This window comes from Rattus rattus, chromosome 2 (genome assembly GCF_011064425.1).
Source record: "Rattus rattus isolate New Zealand chromosome 2, Rrattus_CSIRO_v1, whole genome shotgun sequence".
Taxonomy (NCBI): domain Eukaryota; kingdom Metazoa; phylum Chordata; class Mammalia; order Rodentia; family Muridae; genus Rattus; species Rattus rattus.
This window is the reverse complement of record NC_046155.1, coordinates 45,193,004-45,211,245: the sequence shown is the minus strand read 5'-3', so window position 1 is coordinate 45,211,245 and position 18,242 is coordinate 45,193,004. Positions and strand designations below refer to the sequence as shown.

The window sequence follows — 18,242 nt, the reverse complement described above, 5'->3', positions numbered from 1 at the left end:
GCTAATCGCCAAGGTGAGGCTCCAGAAGGGAAGTAGGGCTTGAGAGGTGGCGTGGACTGACTGAGCCTCTCTAGTACACTTTAATCCCAGCAAGGTGGGTCTGGAGAGCCATGGTACCTTGGTTACCTCAGGGTTTGCCTAATGATTAGACGGGAGGACTAAGAGAAAGAAACGAGAGAGAGAGAGAGAGAGAGAGAGAGAGAGAGAGAGAGAGAGAGGCACCAAAACCTATGAAGAAGATGAAGGAGGAAGGCTAGGGAAGGGGATGGGGGTGGTGATGCAAATTCCATATATCTTTTTTACAAATCGCCAAATTGCTTTGCTATTATGTCCAATTACATGGTACCAGCATTTGGAATGTTCAGTAAGCCGCAGGCCCAGCCCCTCGGCCTAGCTCTGAAATGACCCCATTAGTCACGGCTCCTCTCCAGTCTCAAGCTCCCCACTTCCTAGGCTTCAGGGCTTGGGCCTCAGAGTCCCTCCTAGGCTTCCCCTCCCCCACATAGGGTGTCTGTCCTGGGTGGGTGGGTGGGGCTGATTCTGAGTCCAGAGATGCTGGGGAGTTGGGGGGCAGGTGGAGAAACTCCCGCAACCCAGGCCAGACTGGTGGGCAGTAGGCCAGAACAGGCAGGCTTTGGGCCCCTCTGCCTCGGGCCCAGCCCCTCCGTGGAGAGCCATGTGTCACTGCTGCCCAGGAGGACAGGAAGTTGCCGGGTGGGCTGTGGGTTGTAAGGGATTAGAGAACGGGTGCCCGGGTAGGGGGTGGGGCCGGGCTCAGGCTCCCCTCGCCATCTGCTGGGGTGCCCACCTGCTGTCTGGGGCCGCTGGCTCTCTGCCTCACAAGGAGGGAGGCTCTGTAACACCTCGTCTGCCCCCTCACCCCTACCCCCAACTACCTGCAGAGCAACGGCAAAGGCAAGGACTGCGTGTTCACGGAGATCGTGCTGGAGAACAACTACACGGCGCTGCAGAACGCCAAGTACGAGGGCTGGTACATGGCCTTTACCCGCAAGGGCCGGCCTCGCAAGGGCTCCAAGACGCGCCAGCACCAGCGCGAGGTGCACTTCATGAAGCGCCTGCCGCGGGGCCACCACACCACAGAGCAGAGCCTCCGCTTCGAGTTCCTCAACTACCCGCCCTTCACGCGCAGCCTGCGCGGCAGCCAGAGGACTTGGGCCCCGGAGCCCCGATAGGCGCTCGCCCGGCCCCTCCCTGCCCGCCCGCGGACTCCAGGGAGAGCTCGGCCGCACTGCGAAGGGGAGGAGCTGGGGAGCTGCCTTCTAGTTGTGCATATTGTTTGCTGTTGGGTTTTTTGTTTTGTTTTGTTTTTTTAAACAAAAGAGAGGCTCTATTTTTGTATTCCACTGGCTGTGGTGTCTGTCTTCTTAGCTCTCAGGAAAGCCCACTGGTGACCTAAGGCTGGGTTGCTGTGGGGCTCCCTGGGGTGGAGGGCTCTCTAGTCTTAAGTCCCAGCACTGGCAGGGCACCTGGTCAGGCCAACCTCTGTACCCCAGGCAGGGGTAGGGAGAAAAAAAAAAGATTAGGCCTAGGTCAGTCCCTTAAGGGTGGGTGTCAGTGAGGGGTGGTTGTGTACTGGTTACTATTAAATGACTAAAATGTTAATTTAACTTGCATATTAGAAGTGTGTGTTGGAGCTTGAGTCCTGCCAGGAATAGCCCCTTCCTACGGTGCTGTCCCAACTGCAGGTCCAAGGCCAACCTCCATCTAAGGACCTGTTTGCCAGCTTTCTCTTTTATTCCACTGAAAGGGTTTTGTGGGGAAGACAGCTAGGGGGCACAGAAAGATTCTGAGCTGGCCTTGGGTCTCTCAGATGGGGACCACCTTGCTCTAACACTTCCCAAGCCCCAGGGCCAAAATGAAGCACATGCTGGAGCCCTCTGTGGGTGACAGGTTGGGAGCCCTTTTGGCTCTGTAGCTCTAATCTATATGAGTAACAGGACAGAGACCATAGAACTGATTATAGTCTATAGAACCTGACTTCAAAAGCTGAAGAGCAATTACCCAGTGTCCAAGGGGTTGGGGGTAGGGAGCACTGCCTAGGCTGCTGTTGACGTGGAGCTGAGTCAACTTTGGGAGAGCCAGGCTCGGGTGCTCCCCAAAAACTGAAGGCACAGTTGCCCTTGAAGAGGCCAACCTGGGGGACCCTGGCATTCAGGAAAAAGAACTAGGCATAGGCAAGAGTGGAAGAGAGGCCTTGGGATGAGCAAAGGAAGCTCAGAAGCAGGACCCCTGTGCCCAGAGCTGGCCCACTCATTCTTCACAACACAGAGCTGCCATGCTGGCTCCTATAGCCCGGCTACTACAACAATCTGGAAACTTCCTTGTAGGCCCCTTTTTAGCACCTCACTTGGCTTGGGTTGGGGCAGCCAAAGGCTTCCTAACCATGGGGGCATTCCTCCAGAGTTCTTCTAGCCCAAGTCCTGGGATCGGCCTTTCTAGGTGGATCACAATTGCCGAGGCTCACTGGAAAGCATGAAACAAGAGGCCGCAGAATCCTCACTCAGTCCCTGTCTACTCATCCCAGGGCCTCTGGGTAGAGCGACTCTTCAGGTGCACTGGGGGTATGGGGAAGGGGCTTCAGCTAGCCGTCTTCCAGCCCCCCCCAAAGCACCCGGTGCCTTGTCCTCTGCTCCCCTCCCCCTTTAATTAATTCTGGGTGAGCAGCCTGGCTTTATTGTGCGAGGAGCTGGGGTCTCACTGTGGGAAAAGTCACACCTTCTGAGCAGCTTCTGATGCCATGCAAATGAAGGGACCGGTCAGGAAACGCTTTCATCTGCACGGTCGCCTGTCCAGCCCCCCAGCCCAGTAATTACCCACATGTCATTTGTTTAAGAGCAATTCCTGGGGAAAGCCACAGGGTGGGAGGGAGTCTAGGGGGTGGTGGAATGTCAGGCTCTTCGCCTGTGATCCTGGCTACAAAGTGAGGCCTGGCTGGGCCAAGGGTGGTCAGTGGCTAGGCCAAAGCTAAACCTCTGGGCTGGGAGATCAGAGTCTTCGTCACATCTAGGTAGGGAAGGTGAGCAGGCGAGAGCGCCAAACCTGCCTTCCACAGAGGGAAGAGATGCCCTGCAGGGGAGAGGCCAGAGAGGTGGGCAGGAGGGTGGGAATCTGCCCAGGCTGCCTGAGGCTTTGGGAAGGAGCCGATTGGAGTAGGCCCCCAAGCCAGGGACCCATGGGAGCCGAGCACAGAGCAGTAGGATGAAGCTAGGCCAGAGCACCCAGCAATTTGTTTATCTTTGAGTTGCTGCCTCCACAGAGCCCTCACTAATGGGGTTTTACAGCCCACTCAAGCTGCAACTGGCCAAGAATCAATCATTACCGTACTTAGTGGTTTGATAGTTAACAGCCTGAACTGAAGCCAAACTGGTTGTTAACTGTGATAACAACTGATTTCAAGGGGTTATTGCCGGCCCAATATGCTTAGCCATTTATTTTGGGGAAAACAAGCAGGGAGCTGTAGCAAGGCCCAGAATAGGGAGGAGGACAGAGCTTATTCTCAGCCAAACGGCAGACCACTCTCTCCCTGGGTCAGCTACAGTAAGCTTAGTGACTCAGGCTCCCTTCTGTCCTTACCAAGTCCTGCTTGGATTCTTCTTTCTCACTTGTCCATTTTCTTTAATGCCGTCTCACACAACCTGGGCCGATGCTGGCTTCATTGTGTAGCCTCCCAGCATTGAACTCCTGGGCCTCTCAGACATTGTGTCTTTAGTGCACGCTCAGCTCAGGCCTCTATTCAGCAGGTAAGGCCAGACCCCTCAGTCATCCTCTCCGCTGGGATTCCAGAACCATGCCAAGTCCAAATCAGAAGCGTGCGTTTCATTTCTAAGCCAACAAAGACCTGACCCAGGTCTTGGCTGGAAGGCTACGGGTCCTGTCCACCCATCCTGCTCTCCACATGACACCACACGGGCTAGAACACCACTGTGCAAAGAACCTCAGGGCGCCCTCTCTCCAGATGGACAGCCCATGGCTCAGCAGTCACACTGAGTCAAAGCTAGAACATTTCCAGGTCTAGGCTGCCTCTTGAGCACTGTAGGTCTCACCCTGATACCATTCATTCATTCAGTAAATATTTACCGAGTGCCTATTATTTGCCTGACTCTGCTCTGGGCAGATGGGATAGGACAGGAAGTTAAAAAAAAAAAAAATACAAAACTCGAAATCTCCATTGTTTTCTGCTCAGCTTCTCCGGGGAAGTGGGGGGGGGGCACAACCAAGACAGTGTATCAGACACAGATTCAGAGACAGGAATGAGTGGGGAGGGTGCTGACTAGCATAAACAGCGTGATCAAAGAAGGCCTTGCTGAGAACTTTGTGTTTGAACAGACACCTGTTGGGGTGAGGCTCTCCGACTGGGGGGGGGGCACCCAGGTAGAGGAACAGGTCAAAAACCAGAGGGAACCAGAGAGGAGACCAATGTGGCTGGAACCAAGGTGAGGTGAGACCTCAGGAGTTGGGGCTGGAGGAGTGTGCTAAAAGGGCTGGAATACTAACTGAGTTGATAGCCCAGGGATGGCAAGGCACCCAGTGGAGGGCAGATCCTACAGGGGCCACTTTGGCTTAACCTTGGTGGGGGGACGTGGCACCCCATTGTGAGGTTACAACAGCACAGCGACACGATGTGAAGGCAGGGATGTGAAGATTGCTGTGACTGCTGTGTGTTAAGTAGAGACAGTGGGGGGCAAGGGAGACAGTTACAAAGCGACAGAGAGAAGCTAAGTGATTGATAATAGTGGATTGGGAGAGGTGAGAAGCGATTGGAATTTGGTGGGTTTTTTTTTTTTTTCTTTTTTTTGGGAGGGGCAGGCAGGTGGGTTTGGCTATGGTTTGGGTAGGAAGAGAAGGTGGCTAGGGATACCTTGGAGGCTTGAGCAACTGAAAGTGCTCACTATGGAGTTGCTGTTGGCTGAGAAGGTTCCAGGTGGGGGCCACTTTACAGGGAGGCTCTGGAGTTTGAGTTCGGGCGTGTGAAGTTTGAGCTGACTCAGTATTCCAGAGGAAGAGCAGTGAGTGGGGAGCTCCTCGGATCTGGAATTCCAGGGCGAGGTCTCATTCTTGTGCCATTAGGAGTGCTGAACAGACAGCAGTGCTCAAAGCCAGGAGACGATGGAGTCCCAGGGAGAGTGGGAGCTAAAGGAGGAAAGACCCATGTTGGAGTCTTAAGCTTCGGAGTGGAGGGGAGAAGGAACACAGACAAAGATGGAGGAAATGTGGCCTGAGGGAGGGTAGGGACCCCAGGAGACTGCTACACACTGCTGAAGCAGGAGGAAGAGCCCCGTCAGAACCTGGAGTTTAAGTGGTCAAGAGTCTGATTGCCCATTAGCTTCCCCTACCCCTACCTACCAGATCCAGAGCCAGGAAGTGACCAAAACTGAGAACTCTCATCTGGAGCCTCGTGATTCGTCTAACAAACTTGAGTTCTGATTCACTCAGTAGGTCCTGCTGGCTTTTCTTCCAGAACATTCTCTTGTCCAGTCCATCCAACAGCTTGTCCGTTGCTACTGCTCTCCAAGCCAGCTCTGCTTCCCTTTCCTGTGTGTCTAATGAGTCACTATATAGGCCTAGCTGGCCTTGAACTCACAGAGGGTCTCTGTCTGCTTCTCACATGCTGTGATTAAAGACAAGTGTCACCTGTATCTGGCTTCCACCTTATTTAAGACAGGGTCTCTCCCTGATCCTAGAGCTTGCCCTTTTAGATGGACTTGCCCTTTTAGATGGTCACTGAGCTTCCAGAATCTACTCTTCCCTGCTGCCACCCCCATCCTGAGTGCCAGGGTTACCTGTGTGCACCCCTATATCCTGGCTTTTACATGGGTGCTGGGATCTGAACTTTACTCACCGACTGTCTCTCCAGGCTGCCATTCTCCGTTCTTTTTTTTTTTTTCTTTTCTTTTCTTTTTTTCAGAGCTGGGGACCAAACCCAGGGCCTTGCTCTTGCTAGGCAAGCGCTCTACCACTGAGCTAAATCCCCAACCCCCATTCTCTGTTCGTTCTTATATAGCAACGGCCTCTGCACGCAGCTGCTTTCTCAGCTCTCAGTCTCTAGGTTTTCTTTTTTCTTTTTTTAAGATTTATTTATTTTATGTATATAAGTACACTGTTGCTGTCTTCAGACACACCAGAAGAGGGCATCGGATCCTATTACAGATGGCTGTGAGCCACCATGTGATTGCTGGGAATTGAACTCAGGACCTCTGGAAGAGCAGTCAGTGCTCTTAACCACTGAGCCATCTCTCTCCAGCCCAGTCTCTAGGTTTTCAAAACCCAGATGGGACTGTGTTAGTCCCACCAAAGCTACACTGGAATTCCAGCCTGGGTCCATGGCCTGCAGTCTCCCGTGCGTTCTGGCCTTGGCCAGTCTCTCTCATTCCGTGGCCTAAGTCACCTTTGCCATCACCCGCTGCACTCTGGCCCTGCCTCTTCAGTCTCTCCCCAGCTTCTCACACAGGCTAAGTGGGTATTTGCCTGTCTGTGCACTCGCTGTGGGAGTGCTTGTCCCCTGGGGTCACGGGATGGGTGACTGTGCCATAGAAAACCCTTTGTTCCTTTATGCCGTGCTGAAGATCCAGCCTAGGGCCTCGCACGCTGGGCAAGTCTTGTTCTTGCTTTTTATTTTACACATTTGTTTTTGTTGTCTTGTTTTTTTGGGAAATGGGAGTTTACATACTTAACCATGGCACAGCTTTGGGAAAAGAGTCTTACTAAGATGCCTAGGCTGGCCTTGAACTCCCTCAAGATCTATAAGACCTTGAGTTTGAAATCCTTTTGCCTCAGCTCCCAAGTAATAAGGGTTACAGTCGTCCTACTCCGTTGCTGTGATAAGACACTGACTAAAAGCAGCGTGGGGTTGGAAGGGGCGTTTGTTTGGCTTACAGGCTCCAATCCATCATTGAGGGAAGTCAAGGCAAGGGCTTAAGTCAGTAACCCGGAGGCAGAAACTGAAGCAGAGACCCCAGAGGAGTGCTGCTCACTGGCTTGCTCCCCGTGGCTTGATCAGTTTGCTTTTTTATACAACTCCGGACCTCCTGCCTAAGGGCAGCCCTGCCCACAGTGAGCTGGGCCGTCCACATCAATCAATCACCAATCAAGAAAATTCCCTTCAGACAAGCAGACAAGGGCAGTAGGATGGAGACGATGCCTTACCCTTCTTCCCAGGCGACCTGTGTTTCTGTCAAGTTGATACAAGCTAACCAGCAACAGGCCTGGCACCACCAAGGCCTGCCATATTCTCTATGTTAGTCTCCCCACTCTCTGGCATTTTCTTGGTTTCTGTGTACCTGGTCTGTCTAGCTGTACCTTCCCAAAGGGCAAGAACCTTGGTGTAACTTGCTCATTGCCTAAGGCAATGCCAGGCACAGCATTGCTGGCAGCGAATGCTGACCACCTAGCCCATCTAAAATATGCTACCTATTTATTTATTTACTTATTATTATTATTTTACTTATTTGAGACAAGATTGGGCCGACATAGAATTCACAACCTAGCCCAGGCTAGCCTTGAACTGTTGACAATCTCCCTACCTCAGTTTACTGAAAGTTGGGATTATAGCTGTGAGCCACGGTACCTGGTTCACACCTTTACGGTTTAACTAAAGGAGACCACAGACCCATTTTCCAAAGGCATGATAAATGTTCCCTAAGCTTGGACACATGGAGATCAAAGCAGGATCTACTGGGCTGGAAATCTCAGAACCCCTACAAATTCTGCTTCCTTGGTTGCATTGGGTTTCCATAGCAACCAAGGGGCTTCAGTAAAGATGGTGAATGGGGAATTAAAAGCCAGAGAGAGCTGAGCAGAGAGGAGGAGTAAGTGGTGGGGAGACAGATGGGGAGCTGGCAGGAACCCCAGGGGGATCCCCAAGTCCCATGTTATTCTGAAAGGTTGTGCCAAGAAGGTCCTTTTGGTTGCTCTCCTCCCCATCTGGGTCTCTCTGCATCCTAAGAAGTAAATGTCTGTCTGGACAGGCCCAGAGCTGATCACTTGTGAACCCCTCCCACTAGTTGGCAGATACTGAGCAAGGCCTGGACTCTATCCCTTAGTAAGAAACAAGAGGGAGCCCTGGGTTGACTGGGGAAACACTTGTTTCCCTTCCTCGCTTGGCTGTCCACAGGAGGAGTGTCAGGCACTATTCCCTGCTGAGCCTGGTCCTTTGCACTGACATTTGGGGATCCTGGCCTGGCTCCCAGTGGTTAAAGATCAGATGGCTCAAGGGTAGGACCTAACTGGAAGGGCCTGGGTGCTACTTTGAGAGATGCAGGAGAAGCCTGGAGGAAGCTTCAGGCAACCTGCCCCTCCCTCTGGGAAATCCCTGAGCCTGAAGCCAGAGGATGACAGAACCTTCAGCCTGCAAGGGAGCCTGGGAGAATCCATAACGTCCACCAGCAGCCTGGACACTCTGTCCTGAGACCCAAGGCAGCTGTGTGGGGAACAGGTCAGTGACTTTCAAGGGGAGGAGTGGCCAGGGTTACCACCAGATTACATCTGTCCCTCTGTCTGAATGTACACATGGGAGACTTTAGGGAAATGTCTGGGATCTGAACTCAAGACAGAGCAGTCCCCTAAATGTCCATGGTCCCAAGAACCTCCACTGTGATGGACCCCACGGTATGTCCAGTCTCTAATTTAATAATTCCAATTTTTTCTTTTCTTTTTTTAAAAAAATTAATCTTTTAGAAAGGGTCTCACTATGTAGCCCCAACTGGCCTAGAACTCTTTATGTATACCATTGTCCTCAAACTCACAGAGATCCACTTGCCTCTGTTTCCTGGGTTCTGGGTTTAAAGGTATGCACCACATCCAGCCTTATCTATCTATCATTTATCTATCTATCTATCTATCATCTATCTATCTATCTATCTATCTATCTATCTATCTATCATCTAGCTATATCTATTTATCTATCATTTATCATCTACCTATCATCTATCTATCTGTCTATCATCTATCTACCTACCTATCTATCATCATCTATCCATCCTTCCATTTATCTATCCATCCATCCATCTATCATCTATTTATCTATCCATCTATCTATCATCTATCTATCTAGCTATCATCTATCTACCTATCTACCTATCTGTCTACCTATCATTTATCTATTTACCTAACATCTATCTATCGTCTGTCATCTATTCTATCATTATCCTCTTTCTCTCTCTCTCCTCTTCTCTCTCTCTCTCTCTCTCTCTCTCTCTCTCTTCTCCAGTCTGGAATGGATCACTTGACCTTGGACAAAGGCTTCAGCTTCAACCACTTAAATTTGACAAACACCATCAAATCCTACGATATCTTTCTTCACAAAAGAAATCCTGTGTCTCATCCTAACAAATACCTGGGCTATACTGCACCCTTCCAACTTGACTCCTGCCCTGCCTCCTTCGGTTTCTTCTACAGCCTTCCCTGGAGTCACTGCCTTCTACACAGTGCCTAAGAGCGAGCCCATGAAACATTCATGGTGGCTAATCCACTGTGGAGGACCTGCTGATGCCTGTCCTGATAGAACAGCCAGGTCAGTGGAGGCTGGGCTTGGGATCAGGTTCCAGACACTTCCCTGAAACTGGTCCTGATCCTCCCAGGGGAAAGTTGGAGGTTCAGATCCTGAGCTGCCAGCAGAGCTTCCTGTGCAGGGAATGTAGCAGCCCAGGGAGGGAGAGTGGCTTCGTGGCTACCCACAAGTGAGGTGTGGTTTGTTAGTCGAGCATCTGACTAAGAGCCAAGAGACAAAATGAGCCAAATGACTCAAGCACGAAAAGGGCCAGGGTCTGTGCTGAGTGAGAGGACGGGACAGAGCCTATGTTTGTGGTATCTGGAATTTCTAAAGTTAACTTAGATTGGGGAGCCTGAGACAGCCTCAACCTTCCTAACGATGCCACCCTTTAATACAGTTCCTCATGCTGTGGTGATCCCCAACTATAAATTTATTTTGTTGCTACTGTGACTGTAATTTTGCTACTGTTATGCGTTATACTGTAAATATCTGATATGCAGAATATCTGATATATGACCCCTGTGAAAAGTTATTTGACCTCCAAAGGGCTTGCAAACCAAAGGTTGAGAACAGCTGGTCTGAGAGATAGGCCTGAGAGACCAGGGTATGGAAAGATCCTGGATCTGATTAGAGTTGTCAGGATCAATGTTCGTGTGAGTAGGGGAAGCGTCCAGCAGGTGCTTTAGGATGTCACTCCTTGGAACAGTGGCCTCTGGGGGGAGGGATTCTGGGATAGGAGCTGGGCCAACTGAGTAAGGACTCAGGCTTGCAAATTGATACCACTCAATGGTACAATAAGAAGCTGCATTGTGTCTCCAAGGAGGCTGCTTTCTTGGGAAACAGTTCAGTAGCCCGAGGGCCTGCGGTCACCCAGAAGCTGGAGAAGATCAAGGGCAAGTTTCTATGTGCACACGATGCCTAGCCTCTCTTTCAACCTTGCATTTACTCAAGCAGGGGTGTTTCTGCCTGGATCCTCGGCAGAAGCAAGAGGTGCCGATGTGATTGGGAGACGTTTCTCCTGCTCGTTCTTAGGCTGGGGTGTAAGCCCGTACATCTTGCTCCTCTAAGCCAATCTTACAACTTCTCCCTCTGACTCTCCGAAAAGCACAGGAGAGATGGGGAGGTTAAGTCTGAGTTGCCTGGAGTTGAAGGAAAAAATAGGGAGGAGAGAAACTTCAAGGACAGTGTGGATGGACCCAAGAGGTTAAGACAGGAAGGGGAGGGGCTGGATGAGGAAGGAGGGCTGGGAAGGAAGGCGCTCGGCAGAATCCAGTGAAAGAAGGAAGCCCCACGTTGGCTCTGCTGGAGGCAGTCCATCCCAGCTCAGCTCAGCTCAGCTCAGCTCAAGTTCAGTTTGACTCTCACTGCTGGAGGGAGGGGGTCAATGAGGCAAGGTCCCCACTGGGCTCCCAAACTAGTAAACCTATAGTGGTCACACGACAGTGGCAACCGTCTGGGTAGCTCATGCACCAGCACCAGGTACCCTGCTTGTCTGAATCACTGAAGTGGTCACAGAGAAGACAGGACCTAAGAGTTAAGTAGCTCTGAGAGCCTCAGGGATGTTCGTCTTTTCCTCCTTCCTTCCTTTTTCTTTTTTTTTTTTTTCTTGGAGCTGGGGACCGAACCCAGGGCCTTGCGGTTGCTAGGCAAGCGCTCTACCACTGAGCTAAATCCCAACCCCTCCTCCTTCCTTCCGTTTTCCATTTTTGGTTTGGTTCGAGGAGTCAGGGTCTTTGTAGACCTGGAACTCACCGTGTAAGCCAAGGTGACCTCGAATTTGAGATCCTCCTGTCTCAGTGGCCTGAGGTTACATGTGTCGTACGCTGATAACTTTCATCTTTTCTGTGACGTTGGTTTTCTTGTCTAGAAAGGGAAGGACTTGGCTAGGACACATGTCAATGGAGTGCTGCCTCGTATGTGTATGGCTCAGGCACAAGTTCCCAGCATTGCATACAGCTGGGCACGGTGACACACAGCTGTCAATCCCACCACCCAGGAGGCAGAAGAGGGAGGATGAAAACTTCATGGTTATCCTTGGCTAGATAGTGACTCTGAGCCCAACCTGTGCCAATAAACCAGGATTGAAGAGAGAGAGAGAGAGAGAGACGGCTCAGCAGGTAAAGTGCGTGCATGTCACCAAGCCTGACTCCCCGTGTTCAATTCCAGGCCCTACATGGTGGGAGAACCAAGCCCTACAAGTTGTCCTCTGACATCTACCAGTGCCATGGTGCGCCTGTGCACGCGTTAAATAAGTGAGTATAATTTTAAAAGTTAGAATTTCATGGGTTTTTTTTCCAGCAATAGAAATCGTCCTCTCCACAGGAGGCAAACCTAGACTGGAAAGGTATCTTGTAATATGGTTCTAATGTCTGCCTTGGCAGTATAGAGATTCTTCCAGTGTTCTTGAGGTACAGCTGTGGCAAGAGGAGAAGGCAAGACTGAGCCCTTCAGGGTTCTTCCGGGTATTCAGGAAGTGATGCAGAGGACCCTCCAGCGAGGCAGAGATGGGTGGGTGGGTTCTGGGCTTGCCATTCAGGGGCATTCTTAGGTCGCAAAGGAGAAGGCGCCTTCAGGATGACAAGCGAAACCCCCCAGCTTTCCTCAGAGCACCTGGGCTAGCAGAAATGTTCCCAGAGCAGCCTCTGACTCTTCCTGTGCTGACCACGAACACCTAGGTATTATCCCAACCAGAAACTTCTACTTGGAGCAAAGCTCCCAGGCATGAAACTCGAGCTGCCAAGAAGAGGCTCCTTAGCTGGGGAGTGGCTGGAAAGGGAGAGAAATCCTGCAAAGCGCTGGAAGCCTCAGAGAGGCCATGAAACCCTGAAGACAAACGACCAGGCAGTTGTGCCGCCCCTGCCTCCTGCAGAACCAAGGTCAGGGCCGAGACAGTGGGGAGTGAGGCTTGCTTCTAGGGGAGAGTAATTGGTACACCTGTGGCCACGGCCAATATCCCCCAGGAGGCCTTCAGGGTTGGCCTGCAGTCACTCAAGCTGTCCCCTCTCCTCCCTGGTTCCCACCCCCCATACTTTCCAGCTGCTTCCACTTACTATAATGGGCTGCCGTTAACCTGAAGGGAAGGGCCAGCCAGGAACTCAGGGTCCTATGGTAGGCGATCAGGAAAGGGAGCCAGAGTCGACATCTAAACTCTCAGTTTACCGAAGGCCCAACAAGTGCCAGGCATGTGGCTCATGTCTGTGATCTAGGCAACAGTCCCACCGCATTTTACTGACGGGAAAACTGAGGCCCAGAGGGCATAGGCGATTGGCCACAGGTGATCGAGCTAGCTGGGTAATACCTTACCCAGCAGGGCTTTCTGAGTATACAGGACTAATGGCTCTTCTGCCGAGTTGAAATCACTGCTCTAGAGCCCTAGAGGCCTGGTTAACGTCAAGGTAAGGCCTTTCTTTCCTTTCAAACTGTGGAAACAGGCAGAGGAACCCCAGAGTGCTTGTTTCTTTACTTGGGTCCTATGGCCCTGTGAAAGTTATTTCACCCAATGAGGCTCAGTCTCCTTATATGTAAAGCAGGGTTCACCATAGTATCTACCCACAGTGGAGTGCCAGAAAGAGAACATATCATATATAAAATGCTAACAACCGGGCTCAGCAGAATTCACACAACATGAATTGAGCCCCAGGGAGAAAACCTCCAGGGAACTGAGTGGATCAGGTTCAATTTCTACCCTAGGTACAAAGACAGCAGGGAGAGGTACCTTGGTAGTCAGGAAGCCAGCAGGGACCCTTCCCATGGCCGAGCCACTGAATCTTGTCACATAAACAATTGTGCTTACCAGACACTGAGTTGCCTTGACATGTCTCCAAAGGCTGAATGGGATTCCCAGTTCCTGTGGGAGGATCCTTAGAATCAAGCAGAGTTAGACAAAGGAGACCTGGGCTCCTACACAGAGGTTGATAACTTTGGACTCTTAACAAGGAGTCATGGACCTTTTGAAACTATGGACTTTTAGTCTCCCTCCAGCATCTATCCAAACTCAGCCTTCCTAGAACAATGGGAGCCCACCTCTGCTTGGCAGGAAGGGAGAATGCTGTGGTCTTTGCTCGTTTCCTGTCTCTCCCATCTCCCCCTCTGTCCTGCAACCCCCTCTTTTTGGACAGGGTCTTACTATGTAGCTCCAGCTGGCCTTGAACTCTCTGTAGTCTAGGCTGGCCTATACTCAGAGATCCATTTGCCTCTGCCTTCTGAGACCTGGAATTAAAAGGTGTATAGCATCACGCCCAATATCATTTCTTCAATATGTTAAGACTGGCATGTGGCTGCTGCCTTCGGAGGCCTGGGGCTTCAGTTATAGATCTATAACTATGTTCAAGTCACACTTGGAGAACACTTTCCCCACAACTGGGTTTGAGCCTGTGTCATAGAGGGCTGAGCGGCAGGACAACTTCTGTGTTCAACCCTTACCTGTCCTGATATGGCATTGTCATCCACACAGCATATGTCTGAGAGAAACACAACACACATTCATAATGTTAAAGTACATTTGGGATTTTGAACTGGGCTGCATGCATAGCTATTCTTGGTTGCATGTGGCCCACAAACCACAGAGTAGACACAGATGACAGAGAGTGGGGTTTGTGAAGGACTGATCCCACCAGCGAGCATCACAGCCTGGACTCTTCTTGTTCCTGGGATCTTGTTATCTAGCATGAGAAACAAGGTACCCTACTCTTCTTAGCCCTGGTCTCATAGTCTACCAGTTATTACAGTCATAAAGGACCAAGTGGAAACATTTCAGAAACAGACAATCCCCGCGTTTTATTTATCTTTTAAATTATTTTATTATTTGATGCGGATTGGTGTTTTACCCACACATATGTCTGGATACCACATGCATGGGGTGCCTTCGAACTGGAGTTATGGATGGCTGTGAGCCTCCATGGAGGTGCTGGGAATCAAACCTGGGTCTTAAACGCTGCTCCATCTCTCCAGCCCCAATTGGTAAGTTTTAAATTTCGCACAGTTTTGGTAGCATGATAGCATGATAAAGCCTTATGCTGTCCCACTCAGTCCTGCCTAGAACGCAAATCATGTCTTTGTCCGGAGTATCCAAACTGTATGGACTACCCGCCCGTTAGTTATTTAGCTGTCTTGGTTATCAGATCCACTGCTGTGGTAGTACGGTGTCTGTGTCCAGGCACCAGTACACGCTAATGGCCCAGCACACCAAGAGTGGTGGCTGGAAATTTCTCTAGATTGAAGAAAAGCCATGAAATTCTCTAAAAGTTCACAGCTTAATAAAGACAGGAAGACATTTTATGCTGATGTCTTTAAGACATTAAAAAAAAAGAGTGAATTGTCTATTCACGAAATTATGAAGGAAGGAACACCTATGCTTCTTCAGCTGTGGCATCTCAGGATGCAAAAGAGGCAAGATGGCTCCAGAGGCATTTGCTGCCAAGCCTGACAACCTGAGTTCCATCCCTGGGTCCCACACAGTGGGGGGACATCACAGGCATCACTTAGCACCAGAGTGTCAGGTTGTTAAGATTCATTTGCTGTGGGTTGTGAACCATAAATGAGTACATTGGAAAAAGGACACCTGTCTGCTGCTCTGTGACTCAGACATGGGGACATTCCATTTGCAGAGGAGGAAATCAGAGTTCAGCAAGGCTAACTAAGTGCTCAAACCAGAATCTGAAGCCAGATCTGTTGACTCCAATCTCATTCTGCACCAGTAGCTAATGATGCCGGGCAAATCTAATGGGACAGTGACCAGGGACAGCGCCACCAATATGCTGGGAAGGTTTTGACTGGGGGTGTTCCATCTAGTCAGAGAAAGGAAGCATGAAAGAACAGAACCTTCCCTGCCCAAAGCCAGGAATTAGGTGGAATTCAGTTTTTTAGTCTGAGATCAACACTAAGTTTTGAATGGTAGAAATAATGACCCGGACAGACCTTACCTCAGCTGCTGTATTAAAGCAGAAATTCTGAAGTTTTGAGAACCACTGTGAAAATTGGGTGAATTAAAAGCATATTCCAAGGCTGGAGTGATAAGGCAGTGGTCTAGAGCACTGGCTCCAGGACCAGAGGACCCGGGTTTAATTCCCAGTTACAGGGAAGCTCTCAACTGCCTCTAACTCTGGCTCCTTGGATCTGACGCCCTCTTCTGGCCTATTCCGGCTCTAGGCATGAAGGCAGTGCCCAGGCATACACGCAGGCAGAATACATACATATAAAATGAGTAAAACATGTAAAACCTTTTTTGAAAAGAGGAAAGGAAACCGATTGTTCCCGAAGCTGGGGTCTCTTTCAGAGCTGTTTCTCTGATGGGCTGGGACACTGTTCTCCATTCCCAAAGTAGGGCTCATGCTGTAATCATTGTAAGCAGCTAGAGTCAAAACTTCTAAAAAAAAACACAAAAAAAAAACAAAAAAAAACAAACAAAACCCAAGAAAATGTGAATCCCCTTTGCAGGCTTAGAGATTTGCACTGCTCACTCTGACTCCAGGATTAAAGTCAAATCTTTCAGCAGGCATGGGATTGTAACATCCTTCTAGACTAACCTTCTACTTCTATGGAAGGTTCTAGTAATTCAGATACTCCCCCTTCCCCCCATCTTCCAAATACCCCATGCTTTTCCATGTGTCTGCTTTTCCATGTGCTTCCTCTGCCTCAGGAAACTCCTGTGAGTTCTTCAAGCTCTCATTGTCTCCCAGGCAGTCTTCTGTGCTCTGGAACATTCTTCCCTTGTAATAGCCACTTGTAATTCCTTACCTAGACCACAGTTCTGCAAGCAGTCTTGGAGCTTAGTCAATGCTCCTACGTTTTCATGAATGAGTAAACTCTATTATGGAGGCCTTAGTGCTTGGTCCCAGAACTGTGGGCTCAGTAAGAGAGCAACAACATGATCTCTGGAGAATTGATCACAGTCCTCAGAGTTTTAGATTTAGAGGTAGTGTTGGAGAAGATGGTAGCTTTCTTTAAAATACAATTCGTATGACATTTATTTGTGTGCACAACACATGATACAGCACACAACTGAAAGTCAGAGGACTGCTTTTAGGAGTTGGTTCTCTCCTCTCCTCACATTGGGTCTCAGGCATTGAACTCCTTGTCAGGCTTGGTGGCAAGCACCTCCACCCACTGAACCATCCCACCAATCCTATTTACCTCTTTGTAAGGGTTTGCTGTCTGCTAGGAGCTATGCTGAGCTCTTGTACTTCCATCCCACTGAGCCTCTTAATACTACTACAGCTGTTACTACCCTCTTGAGAATATTTTCTCCCCAATAAGCCATTAACTCCAGTTTGCAACTGAGGAAACAGGTTCAGAAAAGTGAACAGATTTTCTTCCTTCCAAAGCTGTACAGCTGGGATTTAAATACACATCTGTTGGCTTGTCAAACCAAAGCTCTTAAAAATTATTTATTTTTTACGTGTATAGGTGTTTTGTCTATATATATGTCTGTGCACCACGTGGGTGTCTGGTGCTAGAGGAGGCCAGAGGAAGGTGTGGCTCTCCTGGAACTGGAGTTACAAACAGTTGTGAGCTGCCATGTGGAGGCTGGGTGTCGAATTTGGACCATCTTCACCGCTGAGCTGTCTCTCTGGCCTCTGATTCCTCCAAGTATGAACTTCTCCATCTGCATCATGGAAGAGCGTTATGCTGCCTCAGCTCAGCGACACTGTTAGCCTCTGGGTTTAGGAACAGCTTGGTACACAGTCTGGGGTCGCATAGGCAGGCTAGGTGAGATCAGAGTTCCAGCCTGACATCTACCAATACCTCATCTGGGGAAGACTGAGGCATCAGTAACCGTTGGCTCATTGCTGTTTCTGCCACCACCCATCCTGGAACAAACTAGGCTAAGAAAGAACAAAAATATCAAAGACTGACCAGGGATCGGCTGGGTCTCCCTCTTTAGGACATAGGAACTTTGTTGGGAAAGTTTGTTGTTGTTTCTGAAACATTTTCATCACCTACAAGAAGTTCCATGTCTATTACCAGTCATTCTCCATGCTTTCTCTCTCCCCAGCAACAAGTACCCCACCCCTGACCCCCATCAGAAGGCCAGAAGGACTCCCATCTTGAGAACTGAGATGGGATTCTAGCCTGCCTTTGGTTAGCCATCAGCTGTGTAGCCTTGGGAAGTGGTTTAATCTTACAGGCCTTCTTCCTAAGAGGCCAGGGATGTGGGCAAGAACACAGAGTCAGGAGGCAGGGAAGGCCAGGGTATCCTTCAGAAGCTAGAGCATTACCACAGCAGCGTGGCTTGTGTGTCGCCATTGCCAGGATCCTGATGTATAGTCCCAGGGGCATGTCAGAGGAAGAAGGGATTGAAGGCAAAGGCATTGTTTTCCTCTTCTTGTAAGGGAGACCAAAAGAAGGTTCTGCCAACATAGTTCTTCCTGGATCCTGAAACGATGGGCATCTAGAAATTCCTACCTTTGGGAAAAGTGACCTCGCCCCTCCTCAGGCCTCCCTGGGCTCAGTGCATGCTTCTGTATGAGGAGTGGTTTCACTCTCTTAATGCTTAAATTCCAGCTTCTTAGTCAAAGATCAACATTTTCCTCCTCCCATTTGAGATGACGTCTACAGTGTATCTCAAAGCACATCTGGAACGTATGAAGTAGCTCAGGCTGGCCTTGAACTCATAGCAATCTTCTTGGCTCAGCCACCCAAATGCCAGGATTACAGGTGGAAGCCATCATACCTGGCTAAAAATGATCTTGAGCAAAGGAAAAAGTCACAAAGTTCTTCATGTGTGTTTGCTAGC

The 18,242-nt window shown here is 49.9% G+C and overlaps 1 protein-coding gene across 5 annotated transcripts in view; it reads left to right on the top strand.

Moving 5' to 3' along the window:
- Positions 1-1,270, top strand: part of Fgf8 (fibroblast growth factor 8) — a 5,796-nt gene extending 4,526 nt beyond the window's left edge. For all 5 annotated transcript variants that reach the window (XM_032895526.1, XM_032895525.1, XM_032895524.1 and 2 more), the window contains 2 exons: positions 1-13; positions 903-1,270. The exon at positions 1-13 is cut by the window's left edge and continues 94 nt beyond it. In XM_032895526.1, the coding sequence (XP_032751417.1) occupies positions 1-13; positions 903-1,193 (304 nt within the window). In that variant the 3' untranslated portion in view covers positions 1,194-1,270. The remainder of the gene's footprint in view (positions 14-902) is intronic.
- Positions 1,271-18,242: the final 16,972 nt, after the last annotated feature.